Source organism: Girardinichthys multiradiatus, chromosome 15, assembly GCF_021462225.1.
Source record: "Girardinichthys multiradiatus isolate DD_20200921_A chromosome 15, DD_fGirMul_XY1, whole genome shotgun sequence".
Taxonomy (NCBI): domain Eukaryota; kingdom Metazoa; phylum Chordata; class Actinopteri; order Cyprinodontiformes; family Goodeidae; genus Girardinichthys; species Girardinichthys multiradiatus.
In genome coordinates, this window is record NC_061808.1 from 2,584,602 (window position 1) to 2,606,136 (window position 21,535).

At 41.5% G+C, this 21,535-nt stretch overlaps 2 protein-coding genes across 3 annotated transcripts; both read left to right on the forward strand.

Annotated features, from left to right (window-relative positions):
- Nucleotides 1–439: 439 nt before the first annotated feature.
- On the forward strand, nucleotides 440–8,057 carry LOC124882201 (C-C chemokine receptor type 6-like). Of its 2 annotated transcripts, none has more exons than XM_047388447.1 (2): nucleotides 440–569; nucleotides 5,508–8,057. In XM_047388447.1, the coding sequence occupies exon 2, from the start codon at nucleotides 5,517–5,519 to the stop codon at nucleotides 6,642–6,644; it is 1,128 nt and encodes a 375-aa protein (XP_047244403.1). In that variant the 5' UTR covers nucleotides 440–569; nucleotides 5,508–5,516; the 3' UTR covers nucleotides 6,645–8,057. The 2 variants fall into 2 exon arrangements, with proteins under 2 accessions (XP_047244403.1, XP_047244402.1); XM_047388446.1 differs by having other exon boundaries at nucleotides 459–945.
- Nucleotides 8,058–14,608: 6,551 nt separating this feature from the next.
- On the forward strand, nucleotides 14,609–19,655 carry LOC124881687 (kelch repeat and BTB domain-containing protein 11-like). The gene has a single exon (XM_047387402.1). The coding sequence runs from the start codon at nucleotides 15,292–15,294 to the stop codon at nucleotides 16,480–16,482; it is 1,191 nt and encodes a 396-aa protein (XP_047243358.1). The 5' UTR covers nucleotides 14,609–15,291; the 3' UTR covers nucleotides 16,483–19,655.
- The last annotated feature ends 1,880 nt before the right edge of the window (nucleotides 19,656–21,535 follow it).

The window sequence follows — 21,535 nt, forward strand, 5'->3', positions numbered from 1 at the left end:
AACCATATGTGTAAAAAATTACTGATAATCACTTGTGATGTATGAACAAGAAAGGTTGAAGTGGAGGTAATGGTTTTAAACTGTAAATGAAGTAAAACCTGAAAGTTTGATCAGCAACAATGTGAGAATTAAAGCCACAGTTTGAGAGAAAGTGAAATATTGAGTGAGACAGGGATACAGCAGATACTGAGGAACTTGGGAAGTGACAGCCGTAGTTTACGGTACAAGGCTCATGACTGAGGTGAGGGCGGGGGTCAGAGGAGAGGTCAGCAGACGGCTCATGACTGAGGTTAAGCACATGACTTGGGGAATCCCAAGGAAAAGATCAGCTTATATGACAGGTCAGCAATGAAGCAGCCATGGCAACAACCACTGGCCAATAAGCACAGAGAGTGTGGTGAAAAACTCTATTAAATGCGCAAGAATAAAGTAACTAGTTGGTTGTTTCCTCACAGAAGACCAGCAAGTAAAATCAAGGCAGACAAAAGACGCTGCAGATGAATCAGAGAACCTGAGAAACAGCCCAGCTGATAATCTGCATTGAAGAGAGGATCAAGACTGTGACTCTAGTTGAGTATCTGATTCTAGCTGCTGCATTATATCCAGACAGCTGAGTGAACTTGGTCGGTGAGAAACTGACTGCTCCAAGTTTCAGGCTTCCAGAAGTCCTGAACCAATCCCTCTTGCACCTTAAGGGTTTTCTTTAACTCTTCAGCCTCTGGAAGTTACTGACTGAGACCTAAGACATCAGTGACAGGCCACTGAAACCTGGAGCAACGGTGCTTGTCTGCTCAGAGGAAGAAAACTGGAGATTTTGGTTATCTTCCGCCGTAGTAATTCAATCGTTGCCTCCAGAAGAATTCCTCCCCATCGGGTGCATGGACAAGTCTTCGTCTTCAAAGCCTCCTCTTCAAACTCACCAGTTTCAGCATTAGGAAAAGACAGGTTAAGCTGATTGATTCCTTTTTATTATCTGACTGTTATGTGTTGCTGAAGTTTATGCTGTTACTGACCCCTGCAAAGGTGTTACTAATTAAAGGAAGAATATAAACTTTTAGATGAACTGTGGACAGTCAATTCGTTGAGCCTATTTTTGCTTTTCATTGGTGATAAAAGTCTTGGTATGTGGTTCTGAATATCAAGGTTTTTATAGGTTTTATTAAGACCAAACATGTTAAAAGCATGTTAAAGCTCGTGCCAAGTTACTAAAATTAACCTAACCCATAACCTGAGTGCAAGCTGTAATATTAGGGAATGAGCAGCCGTTAACAGAAATGACTGTTGAGAGTTGGATGACTTCTGTGGGCTACTCGGTGGTCCAAACCATCGGTTGAGAAAGGATGAGACTTCTGGATGGAAAGTTAGTCGTGTCATTTCCCAACACCAGATTAAACAGATCTTTCAGTAAACCTGCTTAGTAAGACCTTTAAGGTTTAAGGAAGTCTGGACCCGTTAGATGGACAGCTGGATTCAGCATTTATTTTAGGAAAGGGAAGTAGGAGTGAGGGGTTAACTCATCAGACAACGGAAGAAAAACTGTTATTTTATAGAGATTAGTTCCACATAGAGTAAAGTACTTCAAGCTTTTATTCTTTGTAATTTTGATTATAATGGCTCACAGGTATAGAAAACCCAATATTCAGTGTCTCAGAAAATTTGAATATCACATTAGACCATTTAGAAAAGGATGTTTTAGTCACAAATGTCAAGCTTCTGAAAAGTATAATCACTTCTATGCATTCAATACTTGGTTGGGCCTCTTCTTGAATGAATTACTGCATCAATGCGCCGTGGCATAGAGGCCTCAGCAGAGACGTGTGATGAAAGCCCAGATCACTTTGATAGATGCCTTCAGGCCATCTGCCTTGTTGGTTCTGGTGTCTCATCTTCCTCTTGAAAGCAGCCCATGGGGTTCAGATCAGGGATATCTGCTGGCCAATCAAGAACAGGAACACCATGGTAACTGAACCAGCTTTTGGTACCTTTGGCAATGTGGGCAGGTACGAGATCCAGCTTGTCAACAGAGGGAAGCGTGACGTGCTCTAGAATTTCCTGGTAGATGGCTGGGTTGACTGTGGACTTCAGAAAACACAGTGGGCACCAGCAGACGACAGCAGAGATTCTTGTGAAGCTCCCACACATTTTTGAATGGATTTTGCTTGACAATTCTCTCAAGGCTGCGGTTCTCCCTGTTGCTGGTGTACTTTTTTTCCTTCCACTCAATTTTCTGTTAAAATGCTTGGATATAGAACTCTAAACAACCAGCTTCTTTGGCAATGTCCTTTTGTGGCTGCCTTCTGTCAAGTCAGCAGTCTTCTTCATGATTATTTAGTCTATGACCCAGACTGAGAGACCATCTAGAGGCTCAGGAAACCCTTGCAGGTGTTTGGAGGTAATTAGCTGATTAATGTGTGATTAATGAGCGTCCAATAATGAACTTTCTGACCGTATTCTAACTTTCTGATACGCTGAATTTTGGGTTTTCATTGTCTGCAAACCATAACCATCAAAATTGCAAGAAACGGTTCGTTTTGGTCATTAGTGCTCTGTGGCACTGAAAGTCCAAACAGTTTATGTGCAGGGTGTTTGGGGTCTGCAGAGATGTCAGCTGCCCATTTCCTGACCCTAGACCTGTATAAGTCCTGGATGGAGGGAAGGTCAGCCCTGATTATTCACTCTGCAGACCTGATTGGTTGTTGCAGTCTGGACCTGTCCTGGTTTGTGGATGAGCCAAACCACACTGAGATGGAGAAAGACAGGACAGACCTAATGATGACAGTGGAGAAGATGACCAGCAGCTCCTGGGGAAGGTTGTACTTCTTGAGTTGCTTCAGGAAGTACAGTTTCCTCACCTGGCTCTGTGTTTAGCTGTGGCACTGTCCTTGAGGGGGCTTCGTCTGAGCTTCTGCTGCCAACAACTTAATGTTCACCTTCTACAGATGATCCACCAAGCCCTGTCTTTCAGTGTTGAACCCTTTCTCTCTCCTGGACGTAGCTACTGGCTGAGCTTCTACTGTGACTAACTCTATGTTCTCTCTTTCATCCTCTAGACTTAAAAACTGGCTCAGGGTTTATCTGCTTAGCTGTTTCTCTCCTAGATGAAGCCTCTAAAGGAGCTATAACCATTAATGTTTTACGTTTCCTTCCCATAGAAAGGACTCCTGGATCAGTGCTTCTTTGTTCTCTTTGTGTCTCTGCTCTGTTCTCTCAAACCCCCAATCGGTCATGGCAGATGGTTCTGGTTCTGCTGGAGGTTTCTTCCTGTTAAAAGGGAGTTTTTCCTCTCCACTGTCTCTACATGCTCATCCAGGAGGAGTGAATGCTGCAAGTCTCTGACTCGATGCAATCTTCTGGGTTTCCTTAGATAGAAAAACTTTTAACCAATTTGAATAATAAACTGAATCTGACTGAACTGTTTGATTATTAGGATTAATTAGAATAAATGTACTTAACTTCCAATCTGTCTGATTTGATTGAATTGACTTCGTAAAGTTCCTTGAGACAACATGTGTTGGGAAATTGGCTCAATTAAATTAGAATAGAATACAAAAGAATATAATAAAATATATTTTATTGTCCCACAGGGGAGAAATTCAGGTGAGTCAGCAGCAAAGTAAAAAGGCAAATGAAAGCATAAAGGCACACATGACTAAAAGGTATAAAAATAAGGTTCACAAATTTAGAAAAGACTACAGCAAAAGCAAAATTCACATCAGAAGAGAAGGAAAACTGTGTGGTTATTAAAAACAGCATACTCAGATGACCCAAAAACCCACAAAATATGTACGTATCTGTGGGCATGCATGAGAACAGAACAAGAACAGACCGTTTACAGAAAAATTGAAAACTGCACATAACTGCAGACTTGTTCACACCTCTTGAGTTTGTTTGGAGCAGTGATGGTTATGTAAGGACTATGATTATTGATTAATTACTACTTATCAAGAATTATAATTTAGAATCATGATTTAAAAAAAGATTAATTTCTTAACCAAAAATCACTACTTACGAATAGAAATCAGAGATGTCCTCTGGTGTTGTGATTATGGGCTCGAAGCTCTTTATAAGTACAATTAGCTATTCATCATTAATAATTGATAAATTATTAACCAAAACCACAAACTGTCACTGTTTACTCAACCGTTTCACCGAAGGTGGGGGATCTTCGTCCTTATTTTGACAGACAAATCACTCTTGCTCAAAATAAACACAAACGCTTTCTCTTTTATCTACGTGAATATTTATGAAATCAACAGCCCTGATACACCTCGCTATACGGATTCAATAATCTTTACCTAATCAAGCATGCAAAGTTCTACACAAAAGGCGTAAAATAACTAACTAAACGAGATAAAACAGCATTGAGTCTGTATGAAATCAAACCAGCAGCTATGGAAAAACAAGAGAGAATATGGTGCTGTGGTAGGGCAGTATCCATTGGGACAGGTGGTGGTCCACCACGAGGGAAAGCTCCAGGTTGTCCATCAGAAGTCCAGGCTGGATGGTATTTACCGCAATGGAGAAGTATAAGAACATGACCCTCAAAGTGATTCCAGGCGTCGGCAGGTGGGTCAGAGCACAGTGCAGGAGGTCTTCATCAAATGCTAGATCAGTGCTACCAGTTGATAGCTACTGAGTTTCTTAGGCTCTGGTAGCACAAGTAAAGTCTTCCACAGCGGTGGTACATGCCCCACCTTCAGGCTCATGTTGAACATGTATCCCATGATGCCACACAGTTGATCACCTCATGAGCTTGGAGCTGATGCCATCTAGACCCACAGCCTTTCTCACTGTAATCTGTTGCAGCTCATTCCTCATCTGAAGTGTTGAGAGGGACAAGATGGTGGTTTGAGGAGGGGCCATGTATCACCGTCCTGATTATTTGCAACAATTCAGGAAGGAATATTTCAGATATTACCTTTTAATGGACAAGTAGTCACTGAGTCTAGAGGTTCTGGTTTCCCGAGCAGTGGAAAACAGCCTTAGTGTCTTCAAGCACAACCCCCAACAGAACGTCATTATAATATGCTTTTGTTTTGAGTTTTAATTTATTGTTGGATTTTTAATGCAGAATTTGCCTCTATAGGCCAAATTAGCAGGAAACCTTTTTATTAATAGTTTAATTTAATATATTTTTGTCTCACAGGTTCAGTGTCAATGTCACCTTTTTTTCTTTTTTTAAAATCTTCCTCAGCAGGTCTGTCTTAGCAAACATAGATTATATAACTAAAGCATTTCTAAATGTGAAACTTGGGTCATCTATTCACTGGTTTCCCATCTGGTTTAAGTTTGTTTTTTAAATTCTTGATATCATCTGAAAACAAGTTTTAATCAGATTATAACTGAAAAACAAAAACCCAAAAGAAGCAACTCGACTTTTCTTTAATATCAACATTATCGCCACCTGCTGGTTTTTCACGAGCATTTAAACATTTTGTTTGAAATCGCTGCTTTATTGTCTTTATTTTACATATTCTGATGAAACTTTTCTTTGACTTTTATTACAGTGAAACAAGATGAACAATTCATATTATTCATACTCCGACTACGATTACTACAACTCCACTGACGACTATGCACCATGTGCTTTAAGTAGCAACTACAGTTTTAACACTGTGGTTGCTCCGTACATTCACTCCATCATCTGCATCCTGGGCTTTGTGGGCAACAGCCTGGTAATCCTCACCTATGCCCTCTACAAAAGGACCAAATCCATGACGGACGTCTTCCTGCTGAATGTCGCCATCGCTGACCTGCTGTTCGTGCTGGCTCTACCTTTCATCGTCTACAACGAGCTGTACTCTTGGCCGATGGGTTTGGTGGCCTGCAAGCTGCTGCGTGGTTCCTACAGTGTCAACCTGTACAGCGGCATGCTGATGCTGGCCTGCATCAGCACCGACCGCTACATCGCTATCGTCCAGGCTCGCCGGAGCTACAGGTTACGCTCGCTGTCTTACAGCCGCATTCTCTGTGCCCTGATCTGGGTCTTTGCCTTACTGGTGTCTGTTCCCACTTTCTACTACTACAACTGGTACAAACCAGGACACAACGAGATTATCTGGGTCAATGCCACGGATGAGATGGAGACAACAGATTCACATTACGTCTGTGAGTGGAAATTTAAGGACAGTAAGACGGCAAAGGCAGTGAAGGTGGCTGTTCCCAGCATCCAGGTCGCCATTGGCTTCTTCCTGCCGCTGCTCATCATGATCTTCTGCTACACCGCAGTCATCATCACCCTGCAGAATGCTAAAAACTTCCAGCGACACAAAGCAGACCCAGTGGTGCTGGTCGTGGTTGTGGTGTTCATCGTCTGCCACCTGCCTTACAACCTCGTTCTCATGTACGACACGATCCATATGTTCAAACTAAGCGATTGTACCGAGGAGGACACCCTGTACACTGCAAAATCTGTGCTGCAGACCCTCGCCTACCTGCACTGCTGCCTGAACCCAGTGCTGTACGCCTTCATCGGGGTGAAGTTCAGGAACCACTTCAGGAGGATGTTCCAGGACCTGTGGTGTGTGGGTAAGAGGTACATCACCCCACGCCGCTTCTCCAGGGTCACCTCCGATACCTACATGTCCACAATCCGCCGCTCTGTGGATGGGTCCAGTGAAAACGGCTCGTCTTTTACCATGTGAAGATGTCAATCTCAGGAGCTCTGATTCAGACCTGCAGGTCTTTAAAGTCCTAACTTGATGTTTATGTAAATGGTTTTGCTTTCAAGCTAATTTCAGCCACAACATCTTGAATTTAGAAAGGACTAAACGAGAGAACAAATCATGACACCCCCTGTTGTTCTCCACATCTCCTCGCTTATGAGGACATCTATTGCCCACAGCCCCCTCCAGGTGACTCTACAGATTTAGTTCTGGACTTTGACTAGGCCAGGGTGACTAGGATTTACAGCCACCATTTATTTCTATTTTTAGATTTTAATATTATTAAAACCATTTTCTTCTATTCTAAAATGATGTAAAAAACCAGATAGTTTCCAACCTAATGACAAGAAAAATAGAAATACTACTGGTACCTTTAGTGTTGTTCTGTTGTAGAAATGACTTTCTGTTATTCATAGAAAAAACTGAATAACTGCTAAAACCTGCATTTGTTATATCTATATTTTTCAAAACATTATTTGTTTCTTTATCATATTTTAACCAGTTATGAAGAACCATTGTGTAAGGTCCAAAGAACCATAGAGGCCGGTCCCCCTGGATTAGGCCAGGCCAGAACTTTAATTATCTTCTGATGAAGCCATTTCCATGTATGTTTGGACTCACTGTGATACAGAAAAATAAAATCCTGATTCTATCTGAAGAACAGTAAACCTACAGCATGATGCTGCCACCACCATGCTTCCCTGGGGGTTTGGTGTTCTTTTGGAATTGTGGCCCTAAAGTTCAGATGTGGCCTCATCCAAGGTTTTGGGTTATTTTAGCCCGACCTGGAGGATTTCTTCTGTCTCCCAACCCAACTCTTTAGTCCAGACATGTGGAGAACACACCCAGTACTTGCTGGAAAGTCCTGCAGCTCCTCCAGTGCTGCTTATGGCCTCTAAGCAGTCTCCATGATTCTGCCTCGTCTTTTACGTTTGGAGAAATGTCCAGTTTTGATGATGTCACTCCTGTCCCATATTTTCTAACTTTATTTGTGACATTTGTGATAAATAAAGGCTGTGGATTGTTCCTCATATTCAGGTGTGCCCTCAAGAACAGCTGGTTTGCAGCTGAACCAAAGCGTATTTAAAGTCTTAGTTTAAAGGTGTGGATCCGGCAGAAGCTCCCACTTTATAAAAGATCGTTATTGTTGATCTTATATATTTAGCGTATAAGAACTGGTGAATGTCTTCAAAATCTTGACAAATGTCTATTAAATATAATTTAGGAAGATTAATCCTAATATTTTACTGACATTCAGTGATTCGTCTTTTTTTTTGCTTCATCTGTTGAACTTGTTTAACCTGATTACGTTAAATATACAGGATTCATTTCTCAGCACGAGGTTGCTCTCTTTCTTTATCGTCTTCAATGTTCTTCCAGCTTTTCTCTGCCTAAACTTAATATAAAATTATTCTGGTATTTTTGAATTAGATTAATTAAACTAACCGCTGGTTTGAATTTATTTGTAGCTATAATCAGAATTTATTAATGTAGCTGCATATGTGAGATATAGTTTAGCAAAGCCGGTAAGTTTGCAGTAGCAATAAACTGTATTGTGTGTGTTCATGCATGAATACCCATGCTGAGCAAACAACTTAATGCTGACCTTGTACAAATGATCCACATGGTCCTGTCTTTCAGTGTTGAACCCTTTCTCACTCCTAGACATGGCTACTGGCTGAGCTTTTATCTGACCAGTGACGACATGTTTAGCCGCATGCTGTCATTCAACCGCTGTCTGTCTAGGTGGTGTCCAGAAAACAATGTGGGTTACATTGATAACTGCCGAACATTTTGGGGAAAATCTGGTCTGATCCGGAGAGACGGCATCCATCCCACTTTGGATGGAGCTGCTCTTCTTTCTAGGAATCTGGCCGAATTTATTAGTTCTCCAAAACTCTGACAACCCAGGGTTCAGACCAGGAAGCAGGGTCGTAGTTTAACACTCCTCTCTGCAGCTTCTGTACTGTTAACCACCCATTACCCTATTAAGACAGTGTCTCGTCCACGGCCAAAATTCAATAGATTTAAAAATAATCTAAAAGAAGGAAATCAGGAAAATCTCATAAAAATAAACTCAACTCAGACCGAAAAGAAAAATAAAACAATTAAATGTGGCTTACTGAACATAAGATCTCTCTTCAAAGACTTTGCTAGTTAGTGACCTGATTTGTGACAATCAGATTGATTTACTTTGCCTCACAGAAACCTGGCTGCAGCAAGAGGATTATGTTACTATAAATGAATCAACTCCTACTAATTATTTAAATTTTCATATTGCTCAAAATACTGGGTGAGGAGGAGGAGTAGCAACCATCTTTCAGTCGGATTTATTGATTAGCCCCAGACCAATCAATAGCTACAACTCTTATGAATATTTAATCCTTAGTTTTCCTCATCCAAATTGCAAAGCACTAAAACCACTTCTGTTTGTTGTTTTGTACCGTCCACCACGTCCTTATTCTCAATTTTTAGATCAGTTTTCAGACCTTTTATCTGATTTAGTGTTGAATACAGATAAAGTTATTATAGTGGGGGATTTTAATATTCATGTTGACACTGAAAGTGATAGCTTAAATATAGCCTTTAATGCTATCTTAGACTCAATTGGCTTTGCTCAAAACATTAACAAACCTACCCACCTTTGTCTTCATTCTCTGGACCTTGTGCTGACATATGGCATTGAGTGTAAAGACATAACAATATTTTCTTATAATCCTGTCCTGTCTGACCATTTCTTAATAACCTTTGAGTTTAATTTAACAGAGTACTCCACACCTGAAAGAAAATTTCATTATAGTAGATCATTATCAGACGATGCTGTAACAACCTTTAAAGAATCTGTTCCACTTTTAATTTCCTCATTATCACAGAAAAACACAATGGAGGGCAATAATTTTGGTTCTTCCCCTTCACAAATTGATTCTCTTGTTCATAGTGTTACTTCATCATTGCGTGATGCATTAGACAATGCAGCCCCCTTGAAAAAGAAGGTAATCATTAATAGGAGGCTAACTCATTGGTTTAATTCAGAGTTGCGTATTTTAAAGCACAATGTTAGAAAATTATAGAGATAATGGCGCTCTACACACCTAGAGGATTCCTACTTAATCTGGAAAATAGCTTTCTGTTGTATAAAAAGACACTTCACCAAGCTAGAACAGCTTATTTCTCCTCATTAATAGAAGAGAACAAGAATAATCCTAGGTTTCTCTTTAATTCAGTTGCTAAACTTACACAGAGTCATAGCTCTGTTGAGCAATCCATTCCCTTAGCTCTCAGCAGTCATGACTTTATGGGATTCTTCTTAAATAAAATTGATTCTATTAAAAAGAAAATCTTTGACATACTCCTGAAGATGATTATTTCATCCTCAGCAAGTGAGACAACATTGGAAATAACTGCAGAACCTGATCTGTGTTTGGACTGTTTTGATCCTGTGAAGCTTCCTGAGTTATCAGAAATATTAGCTTCATCTAAACCTTCAACTTGTAGGTTAGACCCAATCCCAACTAAATTATTTAAGGAAGTGTTCCCTCTGATTACCAGCCCCATTTTAGATATGATTAATCTATCTTTAGTAAATGGATCAGAACCACAAGCTTTTAAGTTAGCTGTAATTAAACTTTTGCTTAAGAAACCTTCACTTGATCGAGATGACTTAATAAATTACAGACCTATATCCAATCTTCCATTCTTATCTACAATTCTTGAGAAAATAGTTTCTAATCAAATGTGTGAACATTTATACAGCAACGACCTGCTTGAAGAGTTTCAGTCAGGTTTCAGAGCTCATCATAGCACTGAAACAGCTCTGCTGAAAGTCACTAATGATATTCTTATGGCCTCAGATAATGGACTTGTGTCTGTTCTGGTTCTGTTAGATCTCAGTGCTGCATTTGATACAGTCGATCATAATGTTCTCTTAGAAAGGCTGGAATATGTTGTAGGGATCAGGGGAACAGCGCTAGGCTGGTTTAAATCTTATTTGTCTGACAGATTCCAGTTTGTTCATGTAAATCATAAATCATCTTTAAACTCCAGGGTTAATTGTGGAGTACCACAGGGTTCAGTACTTGTCCCAATTCTCTTTACTATATATATGCTTCCAATAGGTAAAATTATCAGGCAGCATGGGATACATTTTCACTGTTACGCTGATGATACTCAGCTTTACTTATCCATAAATCCTGATGAGCCCAACCAGTTAGATAGACTACAATAATGTCTTGAAGACATAAAAACCTGGATGACTTTAAATGTTCTGCTTCTAAATTCAGACAAGACAGAAGTTGTCGTCTTTGGACCGGAGTCTTTAAAAAAGAAACTGCTTAGTCAATCACTTAACCTGGATGGCATTAAATTGACCTCTGATAATAAAGTAAAAATCCTTGGTGTTATTTTTGACCAGGACATGTCATTTAAATCCCATATTAAACAGGTTTCTAGGATTTCCTTCTTTCATCTCCAGAACATTGCCAAAATTAGAAATATCCTATCTAGGAGTGACGCTGAAAAACTAGTCCATGCATTTGTTACTTCAAGGCTGGACTATTGTAATTCTTTACTATCAGGATGTCCACAAAATGCAGTTAAAAGCCTTCAGTTGATTCAAAATGCTGCAGCAAGAGTTGTGATGAAAATTAAAAAGAGAGATCATATTTCTCCTATTGTAGCTTCCCTTCATTGGCTCCCTGTTAAATCCAGAATAGAATTTAAAATTCTCCTCCTCACATATAAAGCCCTTAATGATCTAGCTCCATCATACATCAGAGATCTGATTGGTCCATATGTTCCTAACAGAGCACTTTGTTCTCAGACTGCAGGTTTACTGGTGGTTCCTAGAGTCTCTAGAAGTAGAATGGGAGGCAGATCCTTTAGTTATCAGGCTCCTCTCCTGTGGAACCAGCTCCCAGTTTTAGTCCGTGAGGCAGACACCCTGTCTACTTTTAAGGCTAGGCTTACAACTTTCCTTTTTGATAAAGCTTATAGTTAGAGTGGCTTAGTTTATCCGGAGCTATCTTCCTTATTTTTTCCCTCCGTCTTCTTCCCTCCCTGTTGGTTGGAGTAAGGGGGAGTCAGGTTTAGCCTAAACCGGCTCAGTTATGGTTGAGGTCCAAACACACCCTCCATTTCTGCTACCTGTATGACCCCTTCTCTTTTCCAATGGTTATAATCAGTCTGACAGAGGGAGGTATCCCAATCATTGTGGTTTTTAGTATAACAATGACCATCAGTGGGACCCTTTGTGGGGTTCCTTGAGACGACATTGTTGTAAATAAGCGCCGTTTAACTAAATAATCTGAACTGAAACTATCTGTGTAGTTATGCTGCTATAGGCTTAGGCTGCTGGAGGACATAATGACTACTTTCACCCTCTTCGCTACATTCTCACACTACTCTCCAATTTTGCATTATTTGCTGTTATTTCAGCTTTTAACTTTATGTTCTCTCTCTTTTCTCTTCCTAGAAGCTACACCTAGCCTGACTCCGTGTCTACCTGTGACACCTTTCTGGAGAGGTGAATCGTCCGAGCTTCTGCTGGCAACAACTTAATGCTCACCTTCTACCGATGACCCACATAGCCCTGTCTTTCAGTGTTTAAACCTTTCTCTCTCCTAGACATGGCTACTGACTGAGCTTCTACTGTAACTAACTCTATGTGCTCTCTTTCAGACTCTAACCTTGAAAACTGGCTCAGAGTTTATCTGTTCTTTCTTTCTAGATGAAACGACTAAAGGAGCTACATCCATTAACATTTACTTTTCCTTCCCATAGAAAGTACTCCCGGATCAGTGCTTCTTTGTTCTCTTTGTGTCTCTGCTCTGTTCTCTCAAACCCCCAATCGGTCATGGCAGATGGTTCTGGTTCTGCTGGAGGTTTCTTCCTGTTAAAAGGGAGTTTTTCCTCTCCACTGTCGCTACATGCATGCTCAGTATGAGGGATTGCTGCAAAGTCAACACCAGTGACTGTCCACTGTCTCTACATGCTCATCCAGGAGGAGTGAATGCTGCAAGTCACTGACTGGATGCAATCTGCTGGGTTTCCTTAGATAGAAAAACTTTTTATCCAATTTGAGTAAATAACTGAATCTGACTGAACTGTTCAATGGTTACGATTAATAGGAATGTATGAACCTGACTGTTGTGAAGAACCTTGAGACGACATGTGTTGTGAATTGGAGCTATAGAAATAAAACTGAATTGAATTGAAATTCTACAGTTACTAACTCTATGTTCTCTCTTTCATCCTCTAGACTTAAAAACTGGCTCAGAGTTCATCTGCCTTGCTGTCTTTCTCTCCTAGATGAAGCCTCTAAAGGAACTATAACCATTAATGTTTTACTTTTCTTTCCCATAGAAAGTACTCCTAGTTCAGTGCTTTTATGTTCTTTTGTTAACTGATTTCTGTTCACTTAAATGCTTCTGTTACCTCCCTGGAATCCCTGCTCATTAGTGTTAATTAGCCTCCCTTCTTCAGGTGCCTTCAGTCTCTCTTCCACCCGCTGCTCCTGGTTTTCCTCTGATTAATCCCATTCTGTTGTCCACTCTCCACCCTACCTCAGTATTTATTCTCCCCGTTTTCACTACTTTCCACCAGTTCCTCCTGGCTACTACCTGCTCCATGTCCTTAGACCTGTCTATGTTTTTCATGTCCTGCCTAAAACTTTACCTGTTCTTATCATTAAAAGCATTCATCTACTCACCATGCTGCTTCCTCCCTCTTGTCTGCTCTTTGGTCCTGCAAAAACCTAATTTGTCATGACAAAACTGTTATTTCTGGTATTGATGTTCATCATGGTTCCTTGCCTTCTTATTTATTATTGATAATTATTAAGTGCTAGTAGCCCAACAATTACAACCGCATTGTATATTTCGAACATCTAAACATGGATGATTTTGGCATGCTCATCCAGGAGGAGTGAAAGCTGCAAGTCACTGACTCGATGAAATCTGCTGGGTTTCCTTAGGTAGAAAAACTATTTAACCACCTTGAAATAAGAAACTGAATTTGACTGCATTGTTTGATAACTAGGATCAATTGGAATGTATGAACCTGATTTGAACTCTGTATAATTTGATTGAATTGACTTTGTAAAGTGCCATGAGACAAAGTGTTGCTATTTGGTGCTATATAAGTTAACTGACATAAATTGCATTGGTTAGGAATTATAAATGATTAATCATGAGCGTTAATTATATATTTTAATAAATATTCATAATCAACTGTCAAGCACGGTGGCCATCCATCAGACAGCTGAAGCAGAAAATATACAGTAGGATGGCTGAACATTAAAAGAAAAAAGGTGTTGCAGTGGCCCAGTCAAAGTAAAATGTATTTTTGGGCATTAAACATGTTCTTATGTCTGAGGTCTTAGAATTAAAAGGCTGCCGTGATGCACAGACTTATAAGTGTAACTAAAAATTTAACTTTTGAGCATTTCGTGAAGTAACAGAACTGTAAAAGTGACATTCGTCCAGCAGGTGGAGCTGTTTGCCGATAAATTCATTGATATTTAGCTTGAGACACAAATCATTCACCGTCTTTGATTTACAGATGAAACCCATTAGCTAAATTAGACGGCGCAGATTAAGGAGAAGCTTTAAACAAATGTGAGCTTTAGAGGAAATGATTCATTTGTTGACTGTAGAATCAACCAGAACTCAGTCCGACACAACTTTTAATGGATCAAATTCTGGTTTCTTTATTATGTTGGTTTAGTATTCGGTATAATTTTTCAAATTTGTTGCAGATACTCCGTTATTCCATTTAGGAAAACAAAACTAAATTAGCCATTTAATTAAATTGGTTATTGGTCAGTCTGAATCTGTGACGTAGTTTATGAGAGGTTCTACTTAATACAGAAGGAGGTGGTTATATGTCCAAATGTTAGTGTTTGTTGGTTCAGTTGCAGACCTGCTGGGACCGAATGATCCAAAATCAGCACCAAGGACAGCTACTCCGCTCATGCTCAGGTGTTACTGCGGCTAAACTGAAGGAGCGACATTTTACTAAATAATTCAGATAGAAAAGAAAAATCAGCTCAGATATTTCATAGAAGAAGACTTTTCTCTTTATTTTTGTGCATAATCTCGGAATTTATAGAACTTTATTTGCTTGTTTGCCCAGAAAGGAATATTTTTCTTCAAGCAGAACTTTCTGCAGCCTCTGCTGCTTTGTGTGAAAACTGAAAACACTGCAAATCTTTCCTCATTGAGTCCTGGGAGGTTCTGCGGAGCCATTGTTCCACAGGACCGCCGTGGTTCCGCTCCGCCTGCAGGGCGTATGCACGGAGTCCAGTCTGGAGCCTCGGACTGAGGAGGAGGAAGAAAGGGAGGAAGAGCCCTGTGGTCAGTGAGCGGCTTTGTGTCCGGAGACAGTAAGAACCGCAGCCAGACAGCAGGAGGGGAAGCCCGGCTGCGGCAGCCACCACGACCCGGCGGATCGGCGGAGGATCCGGAGGAGATAAAGAAGAAGATCTGGGGTGAAGAGCAGGAAAGACAACTTGAAGCAACAGCGTGAACAAATGAGAGGGCAGCGGGCAGGGCGTCAACTCTGCTGAGGATTTGTATACAAAGGCTATTAATGGCCCTGACACAACGCTGACCGAACCGAACCAGTAGATATGGAACAGATGGAAGCGGATAAGAGGAAGGATCCAGACATCTGCGCCGCGGATCACCGCACAGACCCCGGCTCGATAGCTGCAGACAAGCCGCTGCAGATCACCGCTGAAAACTGCTATGAACTGCTGGAAGAAGCGAAGCGCGGCGGCTCGGAGCGCGACAAGGAGCGGCTGCTGAGCTTCATGAGCGATCACTACCTGCAGGTGCTGCGGAGCCCCGCGGTGTTCGGCCGGCTCACCGCGGCGGAGAGGGAGCTCATCCTGGCCCGCAGGACGGAGGGGAGGAAGGTGCTGGCCGTGGCCGAGACCTCCGAGGTGCTGGAACGCGTGGGGAGCCGGGAGAGCAGCCGCCCGCAGAGTCCGCAGCTGGAGGACCCCACCCAGCGGCGGGTGTTCTGCCTCCACCCGGACACCCAGCGGTGGGAGGTGCTGACTCTCTTGCCGGAGGAGGTCCCGATTAAAGGCTCTGGGATGTGCACCCTCTACAACTACCTGTTTGTGGCGGGCGGCATGAGGACGGAGGCGGACGGCCGCTCCAAGGCGTCGGATCAGGTGTTCTGTTTTAACCCGCGGACCGGTCTGTGGAGTCCGGTTCGCCCGCTGACGCAGCCGCGCTGCCAGCTGCGGCTAGTCTCCATGGACGGGTACCTGTACGCCATCGGGGGGGAGTGTCTGTTCACCGTGGAGCGCTACGACCCGCGCGCGGACAGGTGGGATCACGTGGCTCCGCTGCCCAAAGGTTCCTTTGCGGTGGCGCACGAAGCCGTTGCGTGCGGCGGCGCGCTGTTCGTGTCCGGCGGCTCGCTCTTCTACCGCCTGCTGCGTTATGACTGCCGCCGCGACGAGTGGGAGGAGTGTCCGTTCAACGAGAGCCGGCGGCGCTCCGCGGACATGGTGGCGCACCGCAGCCTCATCTACCGCTTCGACGTGGAGCGGGAGCGCGCGGCCGTGAGCGTGTACAGGTACAACACCCTGGTGAAGGTGTGGTACGGCGGCGCGCGCTTCCCGCTGGACAACCTGCAGCCGTTCCGCTGTGCGGTGCTCGGAGACCGCATCTACTGCGTGAGCCGCACCCACGCGCTGCAGTTCGAGGTGCGTGATGAGCGGGAGGGATTCCTGCCGGAGGTGCTGCCGTGTCCTGCGGAGGCCCGAGGAACCCTGGTACCGTTTGTCCTCACTCTGGACAAGTGATCCGAACCGTAACACGTCCTGTGGTCAGCCACGGTGCCTTCTGATGATCCCTGCAGGTTCAAAGCTGATTGGTTGCTGGTTCGAGTCCCAGCTGTTAATAAATTAGAACATTGAAGAGTTCATTTATTCCACTAATTCAGTTCAAGAAATGCAACTGGTAAATTACACAGAAACATTCCACAAACTCGTTCATTTTAATGATTCTGCCTTGAAACTAATGAAAACCTGAAAAACTGTTTCTCTGGATAATGATACTTCATCAGGTCACCAAAAAAAATCATTTTAATCCAGAAATGTTTTCTTATGGCCTACATGATCACGGGGAAGACTGTTGATGTGACATTTGTCCAGTCAGTGACTCCCTGCACAATGGGGGAAAGCTGCAAAAGGTCATTGCTAAAGAAACTGGTTGTTCACAAAGGGAGGTATTCAAACGTATTAATGGAAGGTTGAGTGGAAGAAAAACTGTGGTACTGTACATACATTGGCGGCCGTGAATTTTCCCTAATCTCTTGAATGGGGTTTGTTTCCCTATCCTCTGAAAACTGTGAGCTGCCTGTTGCATGTGCACATTTTTCTATCACACTGTTTTCCTTCCACACAACTTTAATTTTTGTCAATACAGTCTCTTAGCTTGCTCTTGATAATGGCCCATAGTTTCTCTGTGGGGTTTTAGTCAGACCAGTTTACAGGCCAATGAAGCACAGTGACTGTGGTCATTACAGCTGGTATTGATACTTTGTGTTGGCCAGGGGCAGAAGCCCTTGCTAGTAATATGTAACAGCTCTAGCTCAGGTCCTGGATAGTCTGTGTGGTGGATCTTAAAACACTGACGCCATCCACTGTCTACAAATATCACTCAAACCTTCAATGTGGTTTGTTTCAATGTCCTCTTAGACCCGTGTTTATCTCAGATGCTTGAGCACCTATTCTAACACTTTTTCCTTCCACTCAACGTTTCATTATTATGCATGGATGTAGTCTTTAACAATAACTGTTTGTGGAGGGTCTGACTGACTGTCTGCTGGACGTCTGTGAAGTCAACAGTCTTCTTCATGATGATTGGCCGTAACATAACATTTCTGTATTAAAATCATTTTTTTATTAATCTGATGTAATATTCTGATTTTCTGAGAAGTTGAATGTTGGGTATTTTATTTGCTGGAAGTCAGAACCATAAAAATAAACAAGACCAAGTGCTTGAATTATAAAACTCTGTGTAAGGAGACAGGTTTGATATAAGTTTCACTTTTTGGATTAAATAACTTTATTAACGTTTTAATGATATTCTCATTTACTGAGATGCACCTGAATGAGCACTGCATGTAACTCCTTACATCAACTGTAAGCAGTTTCTGAAATATAAGAATTAATTTCATTATTCTGATCGGTTATGCTGAGAATAACATTTAGTAAATAAACTTTAAAGATGAATTAAATCATGTAGAAAAGATCTCCTGCATGTAAATGTTATCAGATCTGATTTAATTCTCCAGATTTTAAACTCTGTGAAGTTCGTACTTTTAAATCAGAGTTTGTGTCGACCTGGAGTCTGCAGCCTTTTCAGGCCTAAGCACCATTTTTACCCTCATCGCACTGAAGGAAATTTGACTAGAGCCTGAAAACTTGCTTCTCTATTAGGAAACAGATTACTTTTAGATTTAACAATATAAACCTTATTGAATTTGGTTTGTTGTTGGACTAAATGCTCCTTCTTGAAAGAAACCATGGAAAAAGATCCTTTTACAAATATATATTGAATACGTAGAAAATAAATGTTAAAAAATGAGGACATATACGTAACCTGTATCAATAAATAAAGCAGTTTATAGCTGAATAACATAACTGTGCAAAAAGAAATATCTCCTTTATACCATTAATGCTCTTCTGCAGTGGAAATTTTACACAGATAAAGCAAAAAATCATATACAGGTACTGCTAAACTAGCAGTCTTTAAATTCAAAATGATTTCTCATTTGTTTATTATGTTTAGTGAAAAATATTAAGAGCAACTTTTGAAGGGCCAAAGAGCCATAGGTTGCAGACCCCTGGTTTAGACAAACTACTGCAGACAAGATGAGGAGAAGCTGCAGCTGTGAAGAAAGTCCTCTTGCATAATTTAGGACAACAGTGTCGCATATCCTGCAGAACTCATGTAGCATGAAAGAGGTCCATATTGCTCAGTGATAAACATGAAGTCAGACATGTTAGTCTGTGTGGTGTATTCATAAATATGACAAAAGAAATGCAAGGCATGCTCTGTTCTGACTGATTTTAGCCTTAAAATCTCTTCCTGTCTTCAGATGCACTGATTACCGGTGGGATCATCTCTTTCAAAGCAGGAGCATACAGGTGTGTTAACCACACCGAGTCGAAAACACATTAGCAATGACCTTAGAGAAGCAACCATTGCTGCCCATAAAACTTTCAAGGGTTAATAGGACATTTCCAAAATGTTTACAGTTCATTATTTTATACAGAAGAAGACAATCTACCCAGAAGTACTAGCAGATTCACCTCAGATGGCACAATGCTCAGAGAAACGATAAATAAAACTCCAAGAGCTTCATCTCAGAGTCTACAGGCCTCAGTGAGCAGGTTGAAGGTTAAAGTTCATGACAAGAGAACAAGATAATTAAAAAAATATGTTTGGGTTTTTGCCTCTAATGCACAGCCTCATACCTTACTGGTAAGCCCGGTGGTGGAGGTGTGATGATGTGGGATTTTTTTTAACATCAGGACTAGGTTAGAGTATGGATTGTTTGGATGGGCTGAAGAAGAAAGCCTCCTCTCACTGAAACAGGACATAGCAGAACTGCCTAGGTTTGCAAAGCTTCTTCTGAAAAAGCCACAAAGCCTCAGGAGCAACGTCCTTCTGGCAGAAGAGATGGAACACTGCTGTCTCTGAGATCTTCTGCTGACCGTGACTGACTGTTAAATAAAGTCAGAATCAAAAATAAATGTTTGGAAGGAGCACCCGAGCCGAGCTGCAGCATCGTGTCACATTTCGGAAATATGTGATAACATCTGAAACTGAGCCGAGATTGTTCATGAGACAATAAATGGTAAAGCAAGTGGATATTTAGCTGTGTTAACTCTGGTCCAGTTGGCCCAGTATGATCCAGTATGCAGGGTGAATTAGGAAGCAGTAAAATAAAGCCGGCTGCAACGTTTAACATGTTTGTGTCTCTTTTGTCTGAAACCTTCCTCCTCTTCCTCAGGCTGTGGCTTCCTGAGCTCAGGTATGAATCTGTAAAAACAAAAGCAGAGTTTGATCTGTAGAAACGAGCTTTAAAAGCTGGGGAACAGCAGCGGTGAGTGTTTCTGACACCAGGGGAGCCAAAGGCCTCCAGCTGCCCTACAGTCAGCGCCAGCTTGGTTCGACACAGGCACAGAAACTGTTGCTGTCAGCAGTTAACAGAGCTGCAGTGTCTTCAGCCTGAATGGGACTCATTCCGGTTTCCTCTACAGGGCAGCTGGCCTCAGTTTATTATCCTGCATGCGTCTGGATTATTAATGTGATCCCGAGCTGCAACATGCATCACTTATCTGAGAGTAAATCTAATCCAGACATAAGATCCACTCAGACTGGAGAACATTTAGACCTAAAATTACAGGAACATTTGAGTTGATACTGTATGTTTGATATGGTTGGAAAATATTGCTCTTTTTACGTGAGAATTTGGTAGAAATCAGATGTTTATAAAGAACTGGTTTCCTTCCTCTGAGCAGGACTCCGTCTCCGAACCCAGAGCAGTTCCCCAGAAACCGTTCTTTTCTGGGTGAAGTTCCTTAAGTGAACACATTGAACTTACCCTTTTCTCAGTTAACCCTCAACATCTTTTTCTTATATTTGTATTTAACTGTTCTTCCATTTTTTAATCATGCTGTTCCTCAAACATTTGTCAGATATTTGTGGACTTTGGACATCCTTGTTTCTATTGCTGATAATTCATGGACTCATTTTCTGTTGTTCAGAACATTTTTTAAACTTGTTTTCTGCCTCCTGTCGATAAAGTTATCATTGTGTCTAAGCAGCCAGACATTCCTGTAATCTTTTATGGTGGTCCTGAGTCACAGTTCTCCAGGATGTCTAAAGGTCTTTTGTAGTTTTTTTTTTTCCTTTGGACTTTGGCTGTTTCCAGATTTTCTGATTATTTTATCAGAAAACATAAGAAAATATTTCTTTCCTTGTTAAACTGTTCATTCCAGCAGAAAAAGCTTCCAAATCCAGCGGTTGAACCAGTGCACTGTCCAGACATGACAGACAACTGACACAAGTTTTCTTGCCTGCCTTCCAGATAGTTATGAAGGTGTTCCACAAGGTCCTGTGCTTGGAACAATGTGTTTCCATTCAGTAGAAACAGGCAACGCAAATCCTGGGTAATACACTAGTGTTACTGCTCAACCAGTTTAAAACCAGTGCTAGTGTTCACGTGACTCCAGTTCCTTCTCTTTCCGCTACTGATATACGACTCTGGTACTGAAGAACCGGTGCTGTATCAGAAGCAGATCTGCTGTTTGACACATCTGAGTTAGTTTGGCTCTTAGTGGATTTAAGAAAAAAACCAATAACAACACTAAGTTTGGTCATGAGTTAAACGTCTGTCTTGCTCCACAACATCATGACCTCACTGCATCTCATTGGTTTCTTCTTTTAACATCCATCAAATGAATTGATGGTGTTTTAAAACAGGATTTATACATCAGACATGTGAGATTCAGATATCTGACTGCAGAGATAATGGAACAAAAGTAGTTAAGTACGTAGATGAAGTATTTCTAAGGACTCTGATCCTGGAAGGAAAACAACAGAGGGAAGGTTAAAGCTGCTTTCAGTGTCAGAATGAAGCTCTATGCTGTCTCTCTGGCTCTGGGAAAATCTAACTTCTTTCTTCTGTGTTTTTGGATCTTCGAATTATCCTCTTAATTTTTGGACCCAAAATCTCCTAAATGTTTCTTACTGCAGATTGCATTAATATGGCCTTTGCTAATAGCTGTTTATAAAGAACATTCAAGCAGTTTATAGTCTGGATGATCCACCTTTAATTGT